Source organism: Mytilus galloprovincialis, chromosome 9, assembly GCF_965363235.1.
Source record: "Mytilus galloprovincialis chromosome 9, xbMytGall1.hap1.1, whole genome shotgun sequence".
Classification (NCBI taxonomy): Eukaryota; Metazoa; Mollusca; class Bivalvia; order Mytilida; family Mytilidae; genus Mytilus; species Mytilus galloprovincialis.
This window is the reverse complement of record NC_134846.1, coordinates 32,837,252-32,856,497: the sequence shown is the minus strand read 5'-3', so window position 1 is coordinate 32,856,497 and position 19,246 is coordinate 32,837,252. Positions and strand designations below refer to the sequence as shown.

Below are 19,246 nucleotides of genomic sequence, written 5' to 3'. Positions count from 1 at the left end.
AACAAATGTCAAGATCTTACAAATCTATTGCACAATATTGTGGAATTAAAGATTTCTTCGTTAAACTTTTCAAAATTTGAAATTTGAAAAATTTGGGGAAATGTTTTTTTTTTAAAACTACCCCCCCCCCCTTTTTGTTGGAAATTAGTCCAAAACCTGACATTTCTTTATATATTATTTACAAGTAGTGTCATGGAGGTAAATACGAACATACCCAATATTGTACGTTAAATGTTTTTTTCTTCAATTACCTCCTTTACACTGCCCTTAAATTGTCTTAATTCTCCAGAAAAAAACTAGTTTCCTCCTTGTTTTGCCCCTAATTCCAAATATGCTTGAGCCATAGCCCCCAAAGTCAGTACTAACTATCCCTCCATTGTATGGAAACTTGTGGTATAATTTCAGAGAAATTCATTCACATAAACACAAGTTATTGATTGAAAACTACAAAATTTGCTTATTTTGGGCCCCTTTTTGGTCTCTAATTCCTAAACTATTGGGACCATGACCCCCAAAATCACTACTAAATATCCTTTAATGATATGGAAACTTGTGGTGTAATATCAGAGAGATTCATAAACTTAAACATAAGTTATTCTTTGAAAACTAAAAAAATGCTTATTTTAGGCCCCCTTTTTTGGCCCCTAATTCCTAACTATTGGAAACATAACCCCCCAAACCAATACTAACTATCCCTTCATGGTATGGACACTTGTGGTATAATTTCAGAGAGATTCATGCACTTAAACACAAGTTATTATTTGAAATTTACAAAAATGCTTATTTTAAGCCCTCTTTTTGGCCCCTAATTCCAAAACAATTGGGACCATAACCCCCAAAATCAATCTCAATTTTTCTTTAGTAGTAATAAACCTTCCGGTAAAATTTTATAAAGATCCATTCACTAAAACTAAAGTTATGTTCCGGAAACTAAATGCGTCTTCGGACGACGACGACATGATAGCATTATACGACTCAATTTTTTTTTTTCGGTCGTATAAAAATCCATTTACGAAATGAAAATCTTTTATATAACATGTAAGTAACGGTTTTTCAATGCACATTTAAGATTGAGGTTTAAATTTACGAGCGAGAGAAATGAAATTGATTTGTTCACTACATTGCGATATGGGTTTCATACCAATTTGCAACCTAACAACAATAAATAAACTCATAATAACAAACCGTTAGACATCAAAAGTATGTAATAATGACGCAGAGGAATGGAAGAAAGATATAAAAAAATGTAAGTATATCAAAGCAGCTACATTAGTCATCACATTAAATTGAGACTAATATACAGAACTATTTTTTTATGGTTTATGAACTTAGGTATATACTTATGTGCTTTTATGAAAAGAGAATGGAACCATAAGGGGAAGGTAAAAGAGAAAAAAAAGATATTATTTTTTACAGCACACAACCATCAATGAGTCTTCAACACAGTGAGAAAATCGCGGACCGATAGGCATGCTTAAACTAGTTTTTAAACAACAATGTTTACTAGTTCCGTAACATGGACGACACACTTAATTCCAAAACATACGAATGAACAATATCATGTTTGTCTTTTTCCTTTTATCCATGACATTGTCAGTTCATTTACACCTCAGAGTGCCTTTGGTTTCCTTCGCATCTCTTTTATGACTATCCTTTGTATCAAAGCATATAACTCAAAGCTGTCTAATATGGTTATACAAATGATGTTCTTATTACTATTATAAGTGAACATATTTTCTCCTAATTTAAACAATGATAAAAGCCTAACGGTGTAATGCTGTTCAAAAATCGTAAATCTATGGACAAAAAAACAAAATCGGGGAAACAGACTAAAACTGAGGGAACGCATTAAATATAAGAGGAGAACAACGACACAACATTCAAATGTAACACACATAGCAACGGACTAAGCATTAGACACAATCCGATGAGAATAACCAATACAACATCAAAACCAAATACATGAATTTGGGACAGAAAAGTACCGTGACACGTCTTATAGTAATGTGTATTCACACTCAAATATCGGAGAAAACAAACGACACAACGGAAACACAACGTAAAAATGTTACACACAGAAACGAACTATGATATAACAATGGCCATTTTCCTGACTTGGTACAGGACATTTTTAAAGAAAAAAATGGTGGGTTGAACCTGGTTTTGTGGCATGCCAAACCTCGCACTTTAATGACATTGTTTAATTTAACATTAAAAGGACAACATAATAATACAGGACTTCTATAAAAATAAATAGGAGAACGTATTAGGCAACGAAAAACATGAATAAAAGATAACAAAAGGCATCAGGTTTAAAATTCAATACGTCTATAGAAAACAAAACCCGAATACATAATACATTGAAGACCAACACAGAAAATAGTTTAAACACTGCTACTTGAGGGAAGAACCTCTTATTAAAATTGTGTCAACGAAACCTATCTATATACATTTTTTATCCTTTTACTGCATATACACGTCTTATAAATTATAGTACTGATAAACTATATCATGCATATAGTCGATGATGAACGAATTTCAAATATAACATATTAAATCAACACAAAAGATACTATTTCAACATTACACTTTTTATGAACATTATACACGTATATGTGTTTACGCTTTCTTTCAAATTTAGTTTTATATGAATAGCTAAATCGATTCAACTTTATGTTTGAGTTGCCTGTGTCAGTTAGAAATTTAGTTCCGTGCCATTTTCTTGTATAGTAACATAGTGTCAAGGAATAAAACGACAGGTGTTGCAAGTGGAGAAGAATATTCAAAATGAAAACAACACATTAAAGATTTCATTCGTTCAAAACGCTTTACTGGACTTACCTTCTTCGGGAACGCTTAAAAGTGGAATATTTGAAAAACAAACATGTACGAGAACCGAAATAGTTACGGAAATCCATTACCAAAAAGGATCTAACTAAATAACCAAACCCTTCTAAGGTCTCCGTCGTTTGTTTTGCAATGTTAATATCGTTGCGGTAAAATGGCATTTTAACATTAAGTCTAACACCATTATTGCCAAGAAAGGTACTAAAGTTTTGTTTTCTATTTTTAAGTATCTTTCTCCTTTAGAAAATGTGTTTATAAAACTATACAAAAAATTGTTTGAATCACTAGTTAAACCTATTCTCATGTATAACTCTGAAATTTGGTATATGTATTTTTATGGGGAAAAAAATAAGAGCTGAAAGACGAGCACAAATCAAAGACATGAGTAAATTTGATATTCTAGCAATGATTGATAGTAGCCAAGTGGAGAAGACACATTTAAAATTTTGCAAATATATACTGGGGCCTAGTAAACAATCTGTCAATATAGCTGCAATAGTTATCAAAAGTACCAGGATTATAATTTAGTACGCCTGACGCGCGTTTCGTCTACATACGACTCATCAGTGACGCTCAAATCGAAATATTTATAAAGCCAAACAAGTACAAAGTTTAAGAGCATTGAGGATCGAAAATTCCAAAAAAGTTGTGCCAAATACGGCTAAGGTAATCTATGCCTGGAATAAGAAAATCCTTAGTTTTTTCGAAAAATTCAAAGTTTTGTAAACAGGAAATTTATTAAAATGACCACATGATTGATATTCATGTCAACACCGAAATGTTGACTACTGGGCTGGTGATACCCTCGGGGACGAAACGTCCATCAGCAGTGGCATCGACCCAGTGGTTTAAATAGTTATCAAAAGTACCAGGATTATAATTTAGTACGCCAGACGCGCGTTTCGTCTACATAAGACTCATCAGTGACGCTCAAATCGAAATATTTATAAAGCCAAACAAGTACAAAATTAAAGAGCATTGAGGATCGAAAATTCCAAAAAGTTGTGCCAAATACGGCTAAGGTAATCTATGCCTGCAAGAGCAAAACTAGCTCAGTATCCTACAGATGTCTTTATTAAAGTAAAATCATTGAAGTACTTAGCAAGAATTTCCAGTGATGAAAATAACCCTTTATTATATGATGCTTTCTGTTTATCTAAATGGCTTACCACAAACAGTATATTTTCATGGTTCTCATATGTAGAAAATATAGCCAATGTAAATAAATTAGACATAAATAAAATACAGGAATTAAACTATAAACAAGAGAAGAGTTCATTCTGAAAAAATATTAAAAACGAACTAAAAAGATAGCTTTGAAAAATTGAAATTAACTTATGAAACCAGTAAAATATTCTTGTACAGTAAAATAAAAACAAAATATGAAATAGACAAATACATTTCTAAAAATAGTTTTGAAAATAGAAAATTATTATGTAAAATGCGAGTAAGTGACCATTTCTTGGAAATAGAGAGGGGTAGATATAAAAGAATGCAAAGAGAAAATAGAATATGTAAACATTGTAATATAAATGCGGTTGAAGATGAAACCCACTTTTTCTTAAAATGTAAAATTTAATAAATCTTTACGTAATCGATCACCTTGAAAATGATATAAATAATACATGTCCAGAATACTTTAAATTGTCTAAAACAGATAGTAAGTTACAATTAATTCTATCTTCATTTGATATTATGCAGCTTACTGTTCCGTTCATTAAAAGTCATTTGAACTGAGGGGAGTGGACACAACGCCTGCATAAATATTACTGTTTTACTACTTTATATATGATGTTTAATATGTTAATTTTTCCATTGTGTATATTGTATTGTATTGTTTGTATATGCCTCAGGGGTATAAATGTGCATTTCATGAATAAATAAAATTATTTTCATTATATTCATCAGTATGTATTTCTCCTTTGTGAAGAACTGAGTTATATTTGGCTATTCATTGACGTTCAGTATTTGTTTAATTACCAAAAGAATAAAAACATATGATAAGGACTTAACCAACATCTGTTGACACTAAAACATTATTAACATTTTGCTGTTGACATTTTAAACAAAATTGATTATTTTACGCATAGTTTTCAATTGGATTTGATCTTATGAAAGATGATAATTTGCAAACATAACTATCAGTTATTATTAATTGATAATTAAAAAAAAATAAGTTTTTACATATTATATATTTGATCAAATAATGCGATGCAAGATACATTACAAAAGTGTTTAAAAAAAACACTGAAACATGATAAACTAGAGGCTCTAAAGAGCCTGTGTCGCTCACCTTGGTATATATGAATATTAAACAAAAGAAGCAGATAGATTCATGACAAAATTGTGTTTTGGTGATGGTGATGTGTTTGTACATCTTACTTTACTGAACATTCTTGCTGCTTACAATTATCTCTATCTATAATGAACTTGGCCCAGTAGTTTCAGTGGAAAATGTTAGTAAAAATTAACAAATTTTATGAAAATTGTTAAAAATTGACTATAAAGGACAATAACTCCTTAGGGGGTCAATTGACCATTTCAGTCATGTTGCCTTATTTGTAAATCTTACTTTTCTGAACATTATTGCTGTTTACAGGTTATCTCTATCTATAATAGTATTCAAGATAAAAACCAAAAACAGCAAAATTTCCTTAAACTTACCAATTTAGGGGTAGCAACCAAACAACGGGTTGTCCGATTCATCTGAAAATATAAGGGCAGATAGATCTTGACCTCATAAACAATTTTACGCAGTCAAATTTGCCCTAAATGCTTTGGTTTTTGAGTTATTAGCCAAAAACTGCATTTTACCCCTATGTTCTATTTTTAGCCGTGGCGGCCATCTTGGTTGGATGGCCGCGTCACCAGACACATTTTTTAAACTAAATACCCCAAAAATGATTGTGCCCAATTTTGGATTATTTAACCCAGTAGTTTCAGAGGAGAAGATTTTTTGTAAAAGATTACTAAGATTTACGAAAAATGGTTAAAAATTGACTATAAAGGGCAATAACTCCTAAAGGGGTCAACTGACCATTTCGGGCATGTTGAATTATTTGTAAATCTTACTTTGCTGAACATTATTGCTGTTTACAGTTTATCTCTATCTATAATAATATTCAAGATAATAAACCAAAACAGTAAAATTTTCATAAAATTACCAATTCAGGGGCAGCAACCCAACAACAAATTGTCCGATTCATCTGAAAATTTCAGGGCAGATAGATTAACCCCCATGTCAGATTTGCTCTAAATGCTTTGGTTTTTGAGTAATAAGTCAAAAACTGCATTTTACCCCTATGTTTTATTTTTAGCCATGGCGGCCATCTTGGTTGGTTGACCAGGTCACCGGACACATTTTTAAAACTAGATACCCAATGATGATTGTGGCCAAGTTTGGTAGTTTCAGAGGAGAAGATTTTTGTAAAAGTTAACGACGACGGACGCAGGACGACGACGACGACGGACGACGGACCCCGGACGCCAAGTGATGGGAAAAGCTCACTTGGCCCTTTAGGCCAGGTGAGCTAAAAATACGTGAACATTTGATACACATATCATATTGTTCAATGTTGTTTTTTTTTATTTTAGGGGTCTAAAACGGGTTTTGTCAAACCTCCTCTTGTGCACTGTTATAAATGTTTGTCTTATAATTGTTTTTCGTTTCATTGCAGTTGCTAGTTTGTTTAATTTTGCCATCACTAACACTGGGTAAAGTTGCACCTTGTTTTACAATATTATCCCTATTGTTTGGGACGGGTTCTTGGTTTTCTGTACTTTTTCTGCACGAACCTGACCTGCAACGAAACAAATCATCAGAATTTAAATAATTTTTGTGTATCAACAATATGCATGATTTTTAAAGAAAAACCTAGTATGTAGTAGAAATAAAAGATTTGATCTTTAAAGACAAATTTAAGAAGGTTTTTCGCCGATTTCGTGTGATTTTTATATAAAATGTTCACAGTGATATCTCCCTAATATAAACACATGGTGTAGATTATATGTACACAAACACAGTCATGGCACTTTTGCCTGCGTGATATATCTTTTCTGTAAAAATACACAATATTTCAATTTGGAAATCGCAATTACCGGTCAACAGAAGCGCAGGTGGAATATAAATGCGTAATTAGTGTTTCGATATAGTGGAATATTCAAAAACTAATTAAAAGTTTAATAGACACTGTGAATAGCTGATTATGACGTCATCGACCAAATGTGCTGTCAAACCCGAAAAATAGTTCAGAACTATGCATTATGGAGATATATTAAGATCCATGATATTTAATAATTTTAAAATATTCAAAAAGAAATTACCTTCTGATTAAACAACTAATTAATATCAGACAAGCTAACAGCACGACATCGACGACCATACCAACGATTGCACCTGTAAAACAATTCATAACATATAAGTATAAGTGAGGGGGAGGACAGGGGGGTACCTTTCTCCCTTCTCCCACCCCTCTTCTCCTTTCTCCTACCCCCGTTCTCCTTTCTCCCATTAGAATAAAACATCTCCTTTTCAGATATTTTTTCTTGAAATATTAGAAAAAAATTTAAAAGGAGAGATATTTTATTTTTTCTCCTTTCTCCAACTTTTTCTCCTTTCTCCCAGCCTTCCTCTCCTTTCTCCTACCCCCTTTCTCCTTTCTCCCACCCCCTTTCTCCTTTCTCCTACCCCCTTTCTCCCGGTCTCCCTTACCCCTGTCCTCCCCCTCATAAGTATCTGTGTAACTGTCGAGCTGAGCTTCTTTAAGAATTGTTTAAGAAATAATTTGCATGTATATATATATATATGTTAAACTCTTCATGTTCAAATACCAGGAATTACTTATTATGCTTCATGCTGGTCAATGAAATAGAATTATTGTTACACACATGTTAATTCTGTTGTTTTTTCCCTTTTTTTATATTTTTTATATGTGCTTAAACACGTTAGGTTTGGGGAACTATGGTTGTTTTTCCTATATTGTTCATTATAAATGATACAAGAAAAATGTTTTGATTTTGGTTGTTTGTTTTGAGTAGTTTACCCAACGTCATGTGCATGATTTCTGTTGTCAATACTTATTTTTAATAATCTTTGATCTACGCCATGGTGGTTTTCCATTAATAATAATCTTTTATCTACGCATTATGGCATTACAATTTTTGGAATGCGTGCTTATAAAGAAATATTACTCTAATTTTGGCTTTGAATACAGAAGTTTGTATCGGCTATGAATCCATTACCATGTACACTGTGCACACAGTCGTTTGTAAGAAAGACAATAATTGTTTTATGTTGATGGTAGATTTTTACTTTTCATTTGTCGCACCACGATTCAATATGACAGGTAACATTATATATAAAACAATAAGGATTATATTATGACATGATCAATTTGAAATCTTTTCTCTGACACTCGCTCAAATATTCAATTTCCAAATAAAAAGACAATATGGCACCCTTACCTCGTCAATTGAATACTATAATATCTCAAAGCATAGTAGATATGCATATGTTACAGGCATTTTCTAAATTTAGGCATTTTGTAAAATGACTGAACTTTTAACCATTTTCTACAATGCCTAAAATTGACAGGCATTTTATAAAATGCCTAAAAAACCTAGTCATTTTGTAAAATGCCTGAAATATTTAATGAAAATTTCGCAAATTGCCTGGTTTGTTTCCAGCAAATTGTGTAAATATGAAATTCACAAAATAGATGATAGAAATATATTGTAAAGCTACAAAAAAGGGTTGAGTAATATAAATTTAAGATGAGAGAAGGCATGCATCAGACTCAATGATAAAACAAGCTGTCCGGATGAGAAATATATCGGAAAGAGTTTTGACAGAGGTGGATATTGGAGCGAAAATATTTGTTGCAATTCCCCATGTGGATCGAGGGAAAGGAGACCCGCTTAACATTATGGCTGTTTATTACTGAAAACGAAGAGCATGGTTATTAACTAAGAATTAAAGATGGAATACTACGTGGTTTATACATCAGAAATCAGTTTGAACTGTCTGACAGTAACTGTATTTCTAACCAATCTGTAAATAATGAAAATGAAATATCCTTTAGTGCTAGTAAAACGAGGAAGATCTGGACAAGGTCAGATAGACGGATTAACAAATTGCCCCTTTAGCACTCAAAATATATTGTCTCAATTTGATTTTTTTCTAAGTCCAAAGTGTCCAAATCTTTCTGGTTATATTAGTGGTAGGACTAGATGTAACACTAAACGTTGTATTTGCAAAAAATTAGGACAAATGTGTAATAGTCGCTGTCATCCAAATATTACATGTAGCAACAAATAATTGTCATCTTCAGTGTGAATGTAAATGATTTAATTACAATTATAAAACTGTAACTGTTTAAATTGCATGCTATATTTAATGATAGAATAAAATCATCTATATGATATTTTCAGTCGTTAAATTTTGAATAAATTTCATTCAGTTTTAGTCTTTTAGGCATTTTGTAAAATGCCTCGATCATATTTTTTTCAGGCATTTTTAAAATGCCTTAAAAAACAGTCAATTTGTAAAATTCCTAATTCATGCAGGCATTTTAGAAAATGCCTAAAAATTTCAATCATTTTACAAAATGCCTAAATTTAGAAAATGCCTGTAACACATATAAATATACAGGTAACTGTTTTGTTCATGTTTTGTGTTTACCTATGTCTATGGAAACTTTTTTCTTTTGTGCTAGATGTGATAGAACATTTGGTACCTTCTCTGAAATCATTGAAAAAATTTAGGTTAATCGTCAATCAGTTTAATTGATGTCTGACATCGAACTCGAACTTCTTTAAAACTGAGTTTAACTGTGCGTATTGTTGTTCGTTTGTATATCATATATTGTAAAGAGGTATATGGGGAGGGATAAGTGCCTGTCTCAAGTCAGGACTTGTTAGTCTTGTTGTTTTATTTTCAGTTCATTTATATGTTTCGGAGTTTAGTGTGACGTCCATTTTCACTGAACTAGTACACATTTCTGTGTAGGGGTTAGGGAGCTACCATTTGTTTTTTATGGGGGGGGGGGGGGGGGCTAGGATGAAATTTGAAAAAAATAGGCAGGACAGGAGTTTTGAGTAAAAAAAAAGGCAGGATGAGCAACTTGGTAAAAAAAAAGGCAGGATGACAATTTGTGTAAAAAAAGTCAGGATAACTAGTAAAAAAAAAAGGCAGGACCGAATAGAGTAAAAAATAAAAAGGCAGGACAGAGATTACAACTAAAAAAAAAAGCAGGATAAAATTTTTCATCCTAGCCCCCGCATAAAAATCAAATGGTAGCTCCCTTAGATGAAGACCGACTCAGGATGCGGGATTTCCTCACTGTGTTGAAGACCAATTGGTGGCCTTATGTTATTACCAGCTTTTTGGCTATTCCCCATTCTTAATTTTATTAAACTCATTACTATAATTGTTATGGTCAATTCAATTCTTTTGCATCATTACCCATACATTTGTACTTAGACTTCTTTGTTTATCAGCAAGTAAAACTATTCATGATTTTTTAATTGTTTTGCGAACACTTCTTTTTGGAGGGCATAGAGATGTATTGCTGTCTACAACATAGGTCTTTTGCAGTTTTCAAAGTTTTCAAATTAAAATATTCTGGAGATGTACTCTTCAGTTTGACCAACAATTATTTTCTGATGAGCAAATATTCAAATGGTCTATTGTTTACAAAAAAATATATTACCAATAAAGACATTAATGTGCATTTACAAAGATAAAATAATTCTTTTAAAACCATTCAACGAATGAACAAGTTGGAAGTGTTATAATACTATATTTTTTTATTACCTTCACATTTAAACTCAATCATTAGCCTGTTTGACGGAAAACAATTTAGATCCTTCCATATCATTTCTGAAAGATTGAAGGTGCACATGACTAAGTTTTCAATATCGATACATGAAGTTACATTTGAGGTTTGTGCATCATGATTTACAGCTGAAGAGTTGTCGAACTTTCGATCAAACATAATCCTAGTTAGGTTGAGTTGCGGGTACACATTTGAGCACCCATGAAGCAGTTTAGATTCGTCAGTTGTAAGACATACCTGTGAATAATTATCAAAACCTACAAATACAAAGCCTATTTATTGATGGATTCAACTTTAAAGTCAAGATATAATCATAATCATGATATGAATAAATTATAAATTAGCAAAAAAAAGACTGCATAAAAGAGTCCTTTACTTTATTTTGAATAAAATTTTAAAATAATAAGAATAACTGTTGATCATACATGTATATGCAATGTGTGTTTCAATTGAAGTAAGATCTATTTAAATTTCAAGTCGTGTCTCTTGGAAGTCCTATTATTATACATACTATCATGCTACGTGCAGTTTTATTATAACATTATCGCCGCGATATATCCTTTTTGTGCTAATGCGGCGTAAAGCAACAACAATCAATCAATCAATTATAAATTAATTATAGTTTTTTGTTACATCTATCATCATGCTGAAATCAGTGAAATGAAATGTATTTACCTGTGCATGAATATGAATTGGACACATTTTCAAAATCATTAAACAAACAGCTACTAGTATTTGGAAAGATCATTGATATAGCGCACGTGGTATTTTCTTTACGGCAATCCCTTTTAATTGCATGTTTCTGTTCTTCCGTCACATTGCACAATGAAGTGTATTCGGTGAATAATATTAAATTTTGCTGTCCACTTAATTTGACTATTGTGATTGTCTTGTTCCCGGCACAGTTGTAGTTGATAACCCTTCCGTTGCTCACATTTTCTTGAAAACCTGCAAACATGTATAAATGTATATATATGTGGATTGAGCTTGCTTACTTTTGCAAAGAATGAGACAATATTTGAAACGTGCAAAGTCCAATAACTCTTGAATAAAATGTAGGAAAATTTTCAATATATAAAGAAATTTTCTTTAAAAATACCAAACAAATATGTGAGGTTGAACGTAAATCTATCCAAAGATGCATACTCAAAGGTGAAATCACAAAAATACTGAACTCCGAGGAAAATTCAAAACGGAACGTTTCTAATCAAATCGCAAAATCAAAACCTCAAACGGATAACAGCTTTCATGCATTTTCTTATATCACTCAAGTTAGTGTTGAACAAGGTGAAAAAGTAATATTCAAATGTAACAGATACAGTGCTGTAACTCTAGAACGAAAAACCAGGAAATATTAAAAATCACAAGGGAATTTCTTCAGTTAATCAGTTCCAGCATAACGTTTTGACCCAATACATTTCAATTATACTGTATATTTTTTTTAAGTTGGCAAAGTTTGAAACGTATGCATGATTGCTTTAAATCTCACGGTTAAGTCTGGTATATATCTCTGGAAATAAAATAAAAATTGAAAATAAAAAATGAATCTTCTGCTTAACAATTCCGACAACAACATGAACAACATACAGTTTTAAATAAATATCTTAAAGAAAACGTGGGTTAGTATTAATTGATATGTGAAAAATCGCCTGATAGTATCTGTCAGTTATATTGCCCTAACCCTGGAACGACTAACCACAAAATTTCCAAATCGGAAAGGGATTTCTTCCGTTAATCCTAATACTTTAAATATAATGATGAGAATATGTTCCAATTTGAGTTATCGTACTACTCGTTTACAAACGAATACCATTCGCATATCATAATACGTCCCATCGATGAAGGGCTTATAACATAAACAAATGTCAAAGGGCAAAGACACAGATATGAAAAAGTTGTGTACTGATTTGGCAATAGCGATTCAACTAATATAGATTCAAAAGAAGTCTATTACATATTAAGTTAGCCCTTTAACACTTTCTGAATAAAGTTCATATAATATGCATACTTACATACAGCTACCAGACAAATGGCCTTTGAGCAGAGAAGATCCTTTTCTTTTGCAAAATAAAATACTACGAGAACGTGACTTTTATTTTTTAACGTTATATGAATATGTTTTGTACTAGAAGGACACGCTTACATTTCCTGTTTACAGAAAGACAGACATCTAACACTATCCTTTTCATTATTCCACCTCCGAACCCTACCAGACTGAGTCTTTAAAACTCAATCATACATATAGATGAGGCGAGATACAAGCGTAAAGGCAGCCAATACAAATGTTCAAGTCTTTGAACCAGCAACCTGAGGTGGTTCAAAATGAAAAAAATAATTTGATCAAAAATTGTCATGTGATATTAATTTTCCTCAATAGCTTCATTTAAAAACTCGAGCTTTAATTCTTCAAAAATGCACGATAACATTTTGTATCGTCCACATCTTGTTACTAGATGCATTCCTATCAAATTTCTCGTTTCTACCTCATGTTAATTTTAATCGTTTTCTAATATCATCTTTGTCCCTTTCTTAACGGGATTTATATATACATGTATGTAAGATATTATAGCATATTCTATATTAATCTAACTGACCTTTTTGAATTGTGAAATATTTCCTAAATTTTGCTGGCGTATTTATATAATGCAAATCACTGTAACATAAAACGATTATTAAAACAAAAATTATCTCCATTATTAACCTTCAGGAAGAAGGATAAATGTCAGTCGGATGTGGTCATATTTGAAGGGAAGAAAAAATACTATGCGTAGTGAAGTAATATTCTAAACAGGTGTGATTTTAGGCTTTCCTTCTTTAGAAAAAATAAATATATAGGTCAGCTCTCTTTTATAACTGCTTCTTATACCTTTATTATATCTTGCTAGTATTTTGCTGATTTCCGTACAAAACAAGACTACAGCTTTCGAAGTCAATGTAAAGAACGCTTTGTGTTACCAAATTAAAAACACATTGAAGAGGGGCGAAAGATACCATAGGAGCAGTAAAACTCATAGATCGAAAATAAACTGACAATACCATGGCTAAAACATAAAAAAAAGTTAATACAAGTTAAAGTATACAAGACACAACATAAAAAACTAAAGACTAAGCGAGACGAATCCAATCAAAACCTGGGGGTAATCTAAGGTGATCCGGAAGGGTTAACAGATCCTGCTCCACATTTGGCACCCATCGTGTTGGTCATGTTATTACATACTCGGTAAATACATGTAGGTTACATTCATGAAAAGGGAACATGCAGGATTGTGGTTACGACATAAGGAACATATCCAATAGCATCTGAATACGTCATAACGGCCAACCAACTCGTGATGGCATCCGTAAAAGATATCACATATGTCATACCACTGACTCGATATCCTCTCTGTCTCCATGTTAAAATACGACATTTTTTTAACAGGAAAGTAAACAAATTGATGATACATAATACGCTTTATTTTTCAAAAACTAAAATCGGAAGTGTTATTATCGTACAAGTACACTGATAACAAGTATCTGTTTTAATTAATTATTAACTTTGAAGGACACTACACCATCAAGTTGGACAAACATGTTACTATTTGTAGTTATATTACAGCTTCTTGGTTAGTATTTTTTGTTTATTTCAAATTTAAAATATTTAACATTTTATAGAAACTTTTTACTTCACGTTATAATACTTTCTTAATATAGAAATGACGACCTACTTCGCATTTTATGAAATTCATATAAACACTCTAAAAATTGTACAGTAAGTATGATATGTACTTAGTTATAAACGGAAAAGAAAGAATAGTCAAATCATGTTGACGGTAAAAAGATAGTTATATGTATGCTATTCGCTCGTGTATGTAACAATGTTTTAGATTTTAACGAGAGAAATTTATGTATTACTGAAAAATTATTACACCAGGGTTTTCGATATCACAAACTAGTCAAAACATTTAATAAATTTTATCATCGGTATAAGGACATCATTCGTAAATATAGCTCAACATGCAGACTTCTTATACGTTCAGGTATTTCACATCCAATATTTTATGGAAATATTCTTTATAAAGCACAAAAATGTCAGTATTCACCTCAGAAGCTGACAAAACCTTTAGATAGACTTATTAAGAAGGGATATAGTTACGATACTGTTGTCAGGTCATTAAAGATTGCATATTTTGGCGTTAATATTGATTCACTTATAGGGTCTTTGCATCGGAACTAAACACGTTTATTTAAAAACCAGTTGTTGGCATGACACGGGTTATGTTTTTCTCATATATGTGATGATTGTATGATACTAAACCCCTAACGGGAAGGATTGTGCCTGATATTCATATGATGAAGACATAATCTTTCAATCAGTTTAATTGAAGTGTGGGGCTGGCATGTCAGTTAACTGCTAGTAGTCTGATGTTATTTATGTATTATTGTCATTTTGTTTATTTTCTTTGGTTACATCTTCTGACATTAGACTCGGACTTCTCTAGATCTGATTTTTATTGTGCGTATTGTTATGCGTTTACTTTTCTGCATTGGCTAGAGGTATAGGGGAGGGTCGAGATCTCATAAACATGTTTAACCCCGCCGCATTTTTTGCGCCTGTCCCAAGTCAGGAGCCTCTGGCCTTTGTTAGTATTATTTTTAATTTTAGTTTCTTGTGTACAATTTGGAGTTTAGTATGGCGTTTATTATCACTGAACTAGTATATATATTTGTGTAAGGGCCAGCTGAAGGACACCTCCGGGTGCGGGAATTTCTCGCTGCATTGAAGACCTGTTGGTGACCTTCTGCTGTTGTCTTCTCTATGGTCGGGTTGTTGTTTTTTTTTGACACATTCCCCATTTCCATTCTCAATTTTAATAGTTGCAATGACTAAATTTTAATAGGGTCATAAACTGTAAATTGCAAAAAAATCACATGCATTATCAACTTCAGCTATTTCAGACATTGAACGTCAACTAACATTAGTAACACAGCAAATGTGACTGGATGTTGTTTTGTATAATAATGTCTGTCCTATAAAAGGATTTACATGTACGTTTTAATTCCATGAAAAGTGATTTTAATGTTACTGCCGAGTGAAGCGACGCTAAAACTTTTTTAACTGAGTTGTGCTAAAAATCACATCAATCGTAAAAACATAATATTATGGTTTTGTGTCGATCAACGGTAAAGGTCGTCTACCCCCCCCCCCCCCCCCCCCCCAGATTTTTGTTTTCCCTCTCTCGATCTGCTACCGAGATCCATATCGAAAGACTTAAATATTGAAATAAGAAGATCTGGTAAGTACCCATTGGTACTACTATCCACCAGATAACAAATAACACAAATGTTAACAACTATAGGTTGCATTTCTGTAAATTTATATAGACAATGCGATTATAGGAAATCCCTTTATGGCTTAAACTGTGACACTTTTACTATGAACTTTCGTAAAAATTATATCTAGAATAGAAAGTTGATATTCACTGCTTTTTATTCAAAGGTCAACACATATGGATGTGCGGCATATTTTCAACATTTATATGCCCCGCAAATGTTAGTCTAAGAATTTAAACTCTTACTAAAATTGTGTACGACCCCAACCTTTACTGTTTGCCTAATTCAGAATTAATTTTTCACCGCAATAATATGTTTTTTTATACTGGTAACAGTCCCAAGTTATGTCGTTATGAGATGAATCCTATCTGGGAACAGTATGTGAACAAATCAAAGTATCTATAAATATTATAATATATCTCCCCAAAAGAGGCGTGGTTTAAGAAACAGCTGTATTTACAAAGTGCAACAATAAGTCCATGTAAGGCATTCAACAATGAGCAGAACCCATACTGTACAGTTTTATCTGAAAAAAAACAAGACAAAAAGTAAAACATAATAAACTGGAACAATTAAATCAATTGTACTTTTATGTTTTAGTAGGTGTTTTGGATGCATATAGCGACTGTACATACTACTACAGTTACGGATATAATCAGGTCGGGAGTTCCTGTACTTACTATAGCAATAGTTATTACTACACGTACTATCGCCGTGTGTACTCAGTGTAAGTATAATATAATTGGATAAACGACACTATCTATACAAAAATAAGTCTTTAATTCACTATTTTAGTATTAGGGTATACCCAGCCAAGTAGTCAGCACTTCGGTGTTGAAATGAATATTAAATATTTGGTCATTTTTATAAATTTACTGGTTGCAAAAGTATATTTTTTTCGAAATGCATGTACTGAGGATGTTCTTATCCCAGGCATGGATTGCCTGAGCCGTATTTGGTACAACTTTTTGGAATTTTGGATCGATAATGCTCTACAACTTTGTACTTAATTCGGCTTTCAAACTTTTTTCCCACTACTGGAAGATTTGTCGTTCATAAGGAGGTAGACTGCACAATAAAATTCATGGTTTATCCCCCCTCCCGTTTCTTCCTTTTTTGTGAATATGTACACAAATGGTGTAAGCTCTCCAAAATGAAATTCACTTGATAAAGTGTATTCATGAAAAAAGCTTGATTATTTACAAGTACAAGAAGGTAATTTATGTACAAAGAAAGAAAACTACATTTATAATTTGGATGTTATTGTCAAATAAAAAGTTCAACTTTATTACATGCATCCACACTCCGCAAATATAAACAAATCGTTTCCCTTCTTCAAAAATCCTTCAGTTCAGGTTCGGAATATAAAATTTACCACAACTAGAAGGATAGTTGCGTACACAGAATGAATCTTTAATTATTGAAAATCCGACACAGACCTGAAATTGGTAGAAGCATATAGACTTTTTTTCCTAAACCAAATCAGAAAAAAGAGAAATCTCTACGAATGTACAGCTTAAAGCACATTCGTCTCAACTCGGCCGATTCCGTACCCTCAAGGAGAGTAGCGGATTCTTCCGAGGATTGCCGAATGCTTAAAGCATAGACATGGTACTGCATGTACCTTTATTATTTCGTATTTCACAAATAAAATGTTATCTGTATCTGGAGTGTCAATAAAATTCCAATCATCCAGTTGAAATTGGCCATTCAGGTTCCGAACGCATATAAGTATAATATGCGTAATGATAATCATACCCCTAAGCACCTACAATTACTAAATAATCGATAATTCATTGTAAAATGGTGAATTTATAAATTTTTTCCAGATCAGCTCCAATTATTGTAGTAATAGCCCTTGGGGCCCTTGTTGGACTAGGCATATTCATTACAATACTGGTGTGTGTATGCTGCAGACGTGGTCGTCGGTCAACAGGCGTGGTTGTAAGCGGAAATATCGCCCAGCCAACGACAGGGTATATCTATCCAACCAATCCAAACGGTAAGTTATTTCATACATGTTTCCCTTTCCCCTATACATAGAAACCCTTTAATCAGGCTGGAGTAAATAAATTGAAAACCTAACTAAATTTGAGATGTTTTTATATATAGATGTTCACTTCTCTGTTTCAAAATAACAAGCTTTTTAAAAGACTGTTATAAATTGATAGAATATAGATGAAGCAACAAAAAAGCAGAGAAAAATTAAAGGTTCCGTGTGCTTGTTTTCGAGATGTAAGCCATTGAAAACTTGGCGGAAAATAATTCTCTCTGAATTTCATCCTCTTAACATTGGTGTCCTTTCAAAAACGATGAAAAAATAACAAGGATTTTATAAGATTTGCAAAAAAGACACTTTAAAATATATGTAATGAAGTTATGAAACGAAAGGGACAAGACTAAGTATCTTCAAATGTCTTTCTCATTCTAAGGATGCATCACTAAAGTAAATACGTTGGGAAAAAATTTCCCAGAACAGAAACTTCTCATAAAATACACATTATTTTACATAAGGTTGTATGTTCTTTTTAAAGTGAATTGGTCTATTTTCAACATCGATTGACTTTGAATATTATAAAAACGTTTGAATATCTACCGCGTATCATTATAACAGGAATAGCTATCTTATTTCTACGCATCACGTGTATATATTTGTTTTTACATAAGCTGGTACTGTGTCATATCCTGGAGGTAATCCCCCTGCTGTTGGGTACTACGGCGAAAATCCGGTTCCTACTGGATACAATGCTGGCAATGCTGCTCCTGCTGGATACTATGGCGGAAACGCTGCGCCTGCTGGGAACTATGGAGACAACCAGCCAATAAATACTGGACCGAAACCACCTCCATACGACAGTGCAGTTCCGTCATGAAACTTATCTAAACTGTTCAGTTACACATCAATAGTTTTATTAACTTAATAAAGACACATACATTATATGTCTATTGACAATGACCTTGCAAGTGCATATGCAATTATCATACAAACATCCATATACAAGTACACGTACAATGCAAGTGTACATCGTAACAACTTCAGAAATATTTCATAACTTAAAGTTATTTAAGAAATAATTCATGGCAGCCTTAGATTTGTTTTCATTTAACCATGGGTTGGGCATTTATATTCGATAAGTTTACCCTGAGACGGTTTGAGCTAAAGGTAACTATATATATTGTGATTATACTGGTTGACGATAATAGGTCGTCATATTAGAATTACCCTAAATCTCAAAACCAAAAGATATTAA

The 19,246-nt window shown here is 32.4% G+C and overlaps 1 protein-coding gene and 1 long non-coding RNA gene across 3 annotated transcripts; one reads left to right on the top strand and one right to left on the bottom strand.

Moving 5' to 3' along the window:
• Positions 1 to 6,207: 6,207 nt before the first annotated feature.
• LOC143044842 (uncharacterized) lies at positions 6,208 to 13,404 on the bottom strand. The gene is made up of 6 exons (XR_012968792.1): positions 13,277 to 13,404; positions 11,358 to 11,630; positions 10,661 to 10,939; positions 9,527 to 9,586; positions 7,171 to 7,243; positions 6,208 to 6,647 (listed from the first exon to the last, which is right to left on the bottom strand). It is a non-coding gene; the product is annotated as an uncharacterized LOC143044842 (long non-coding RNA).
• A 729-nt stretch (positions 13,405 to 14,133) lies between these two features.
• LOC143044840 (uncharacterized) lies at positions 14,134 to 18,933 on the top strand. 2 transcript variants are annotated; one of them, XM_076217034.1, is made up of 4 exons: positions 14,134 to 14,287; positions 16,596 to 16,722; positions 17,825 to 17,997; positions 18,663 to 18,933. In XM_076217034.1, the coding sequence occupies exons 1-4, from the start codon at positions 14,254 to 14,256 to the stop codon at positions 18,866 to 18,868; spliced, it is 540 nt and encodes a 179-aa protein (XP_076073149.1). In that variant the 5' UTR covers positions 14,134 to 14,253; the 3' UTR covers positions 18,869 to 18,933. The 2 variants fall into 2 exon arrangements, with proteins under 2 accessions (XP_076073149.1, XP_076073150.1); XM_076217035.1 differs by having other exon boundaries at positions 14,152 to 14,287; positions 16,599 to 16,722.
• The last annotated feature ends 313 nt before the right edge of the window (positions 18,934 to 19,246 follow it).

Coding starts and splice junctions, on each gene's coding strand:
- LOC143044840 (XM_076217034.1), top strand. CDS start 14,254: ATGTTACTATTTGTAGTTATATTACAGCTTCTTG. Junction 14,288..16,595: donor AGTTATATTACAGCTTCTTG/GTTAGTATTTTT, acceptor TTTATGTTTTAG/TAGGTGTTTTGGATGCATAT. Junction 16,723..17,824: donor TATCGCCGTGTGTACTCAGT/GTAAGTATAATA, acceptor AATTTTTTCCAG/ATCAGCTCCAATTATTGTAG.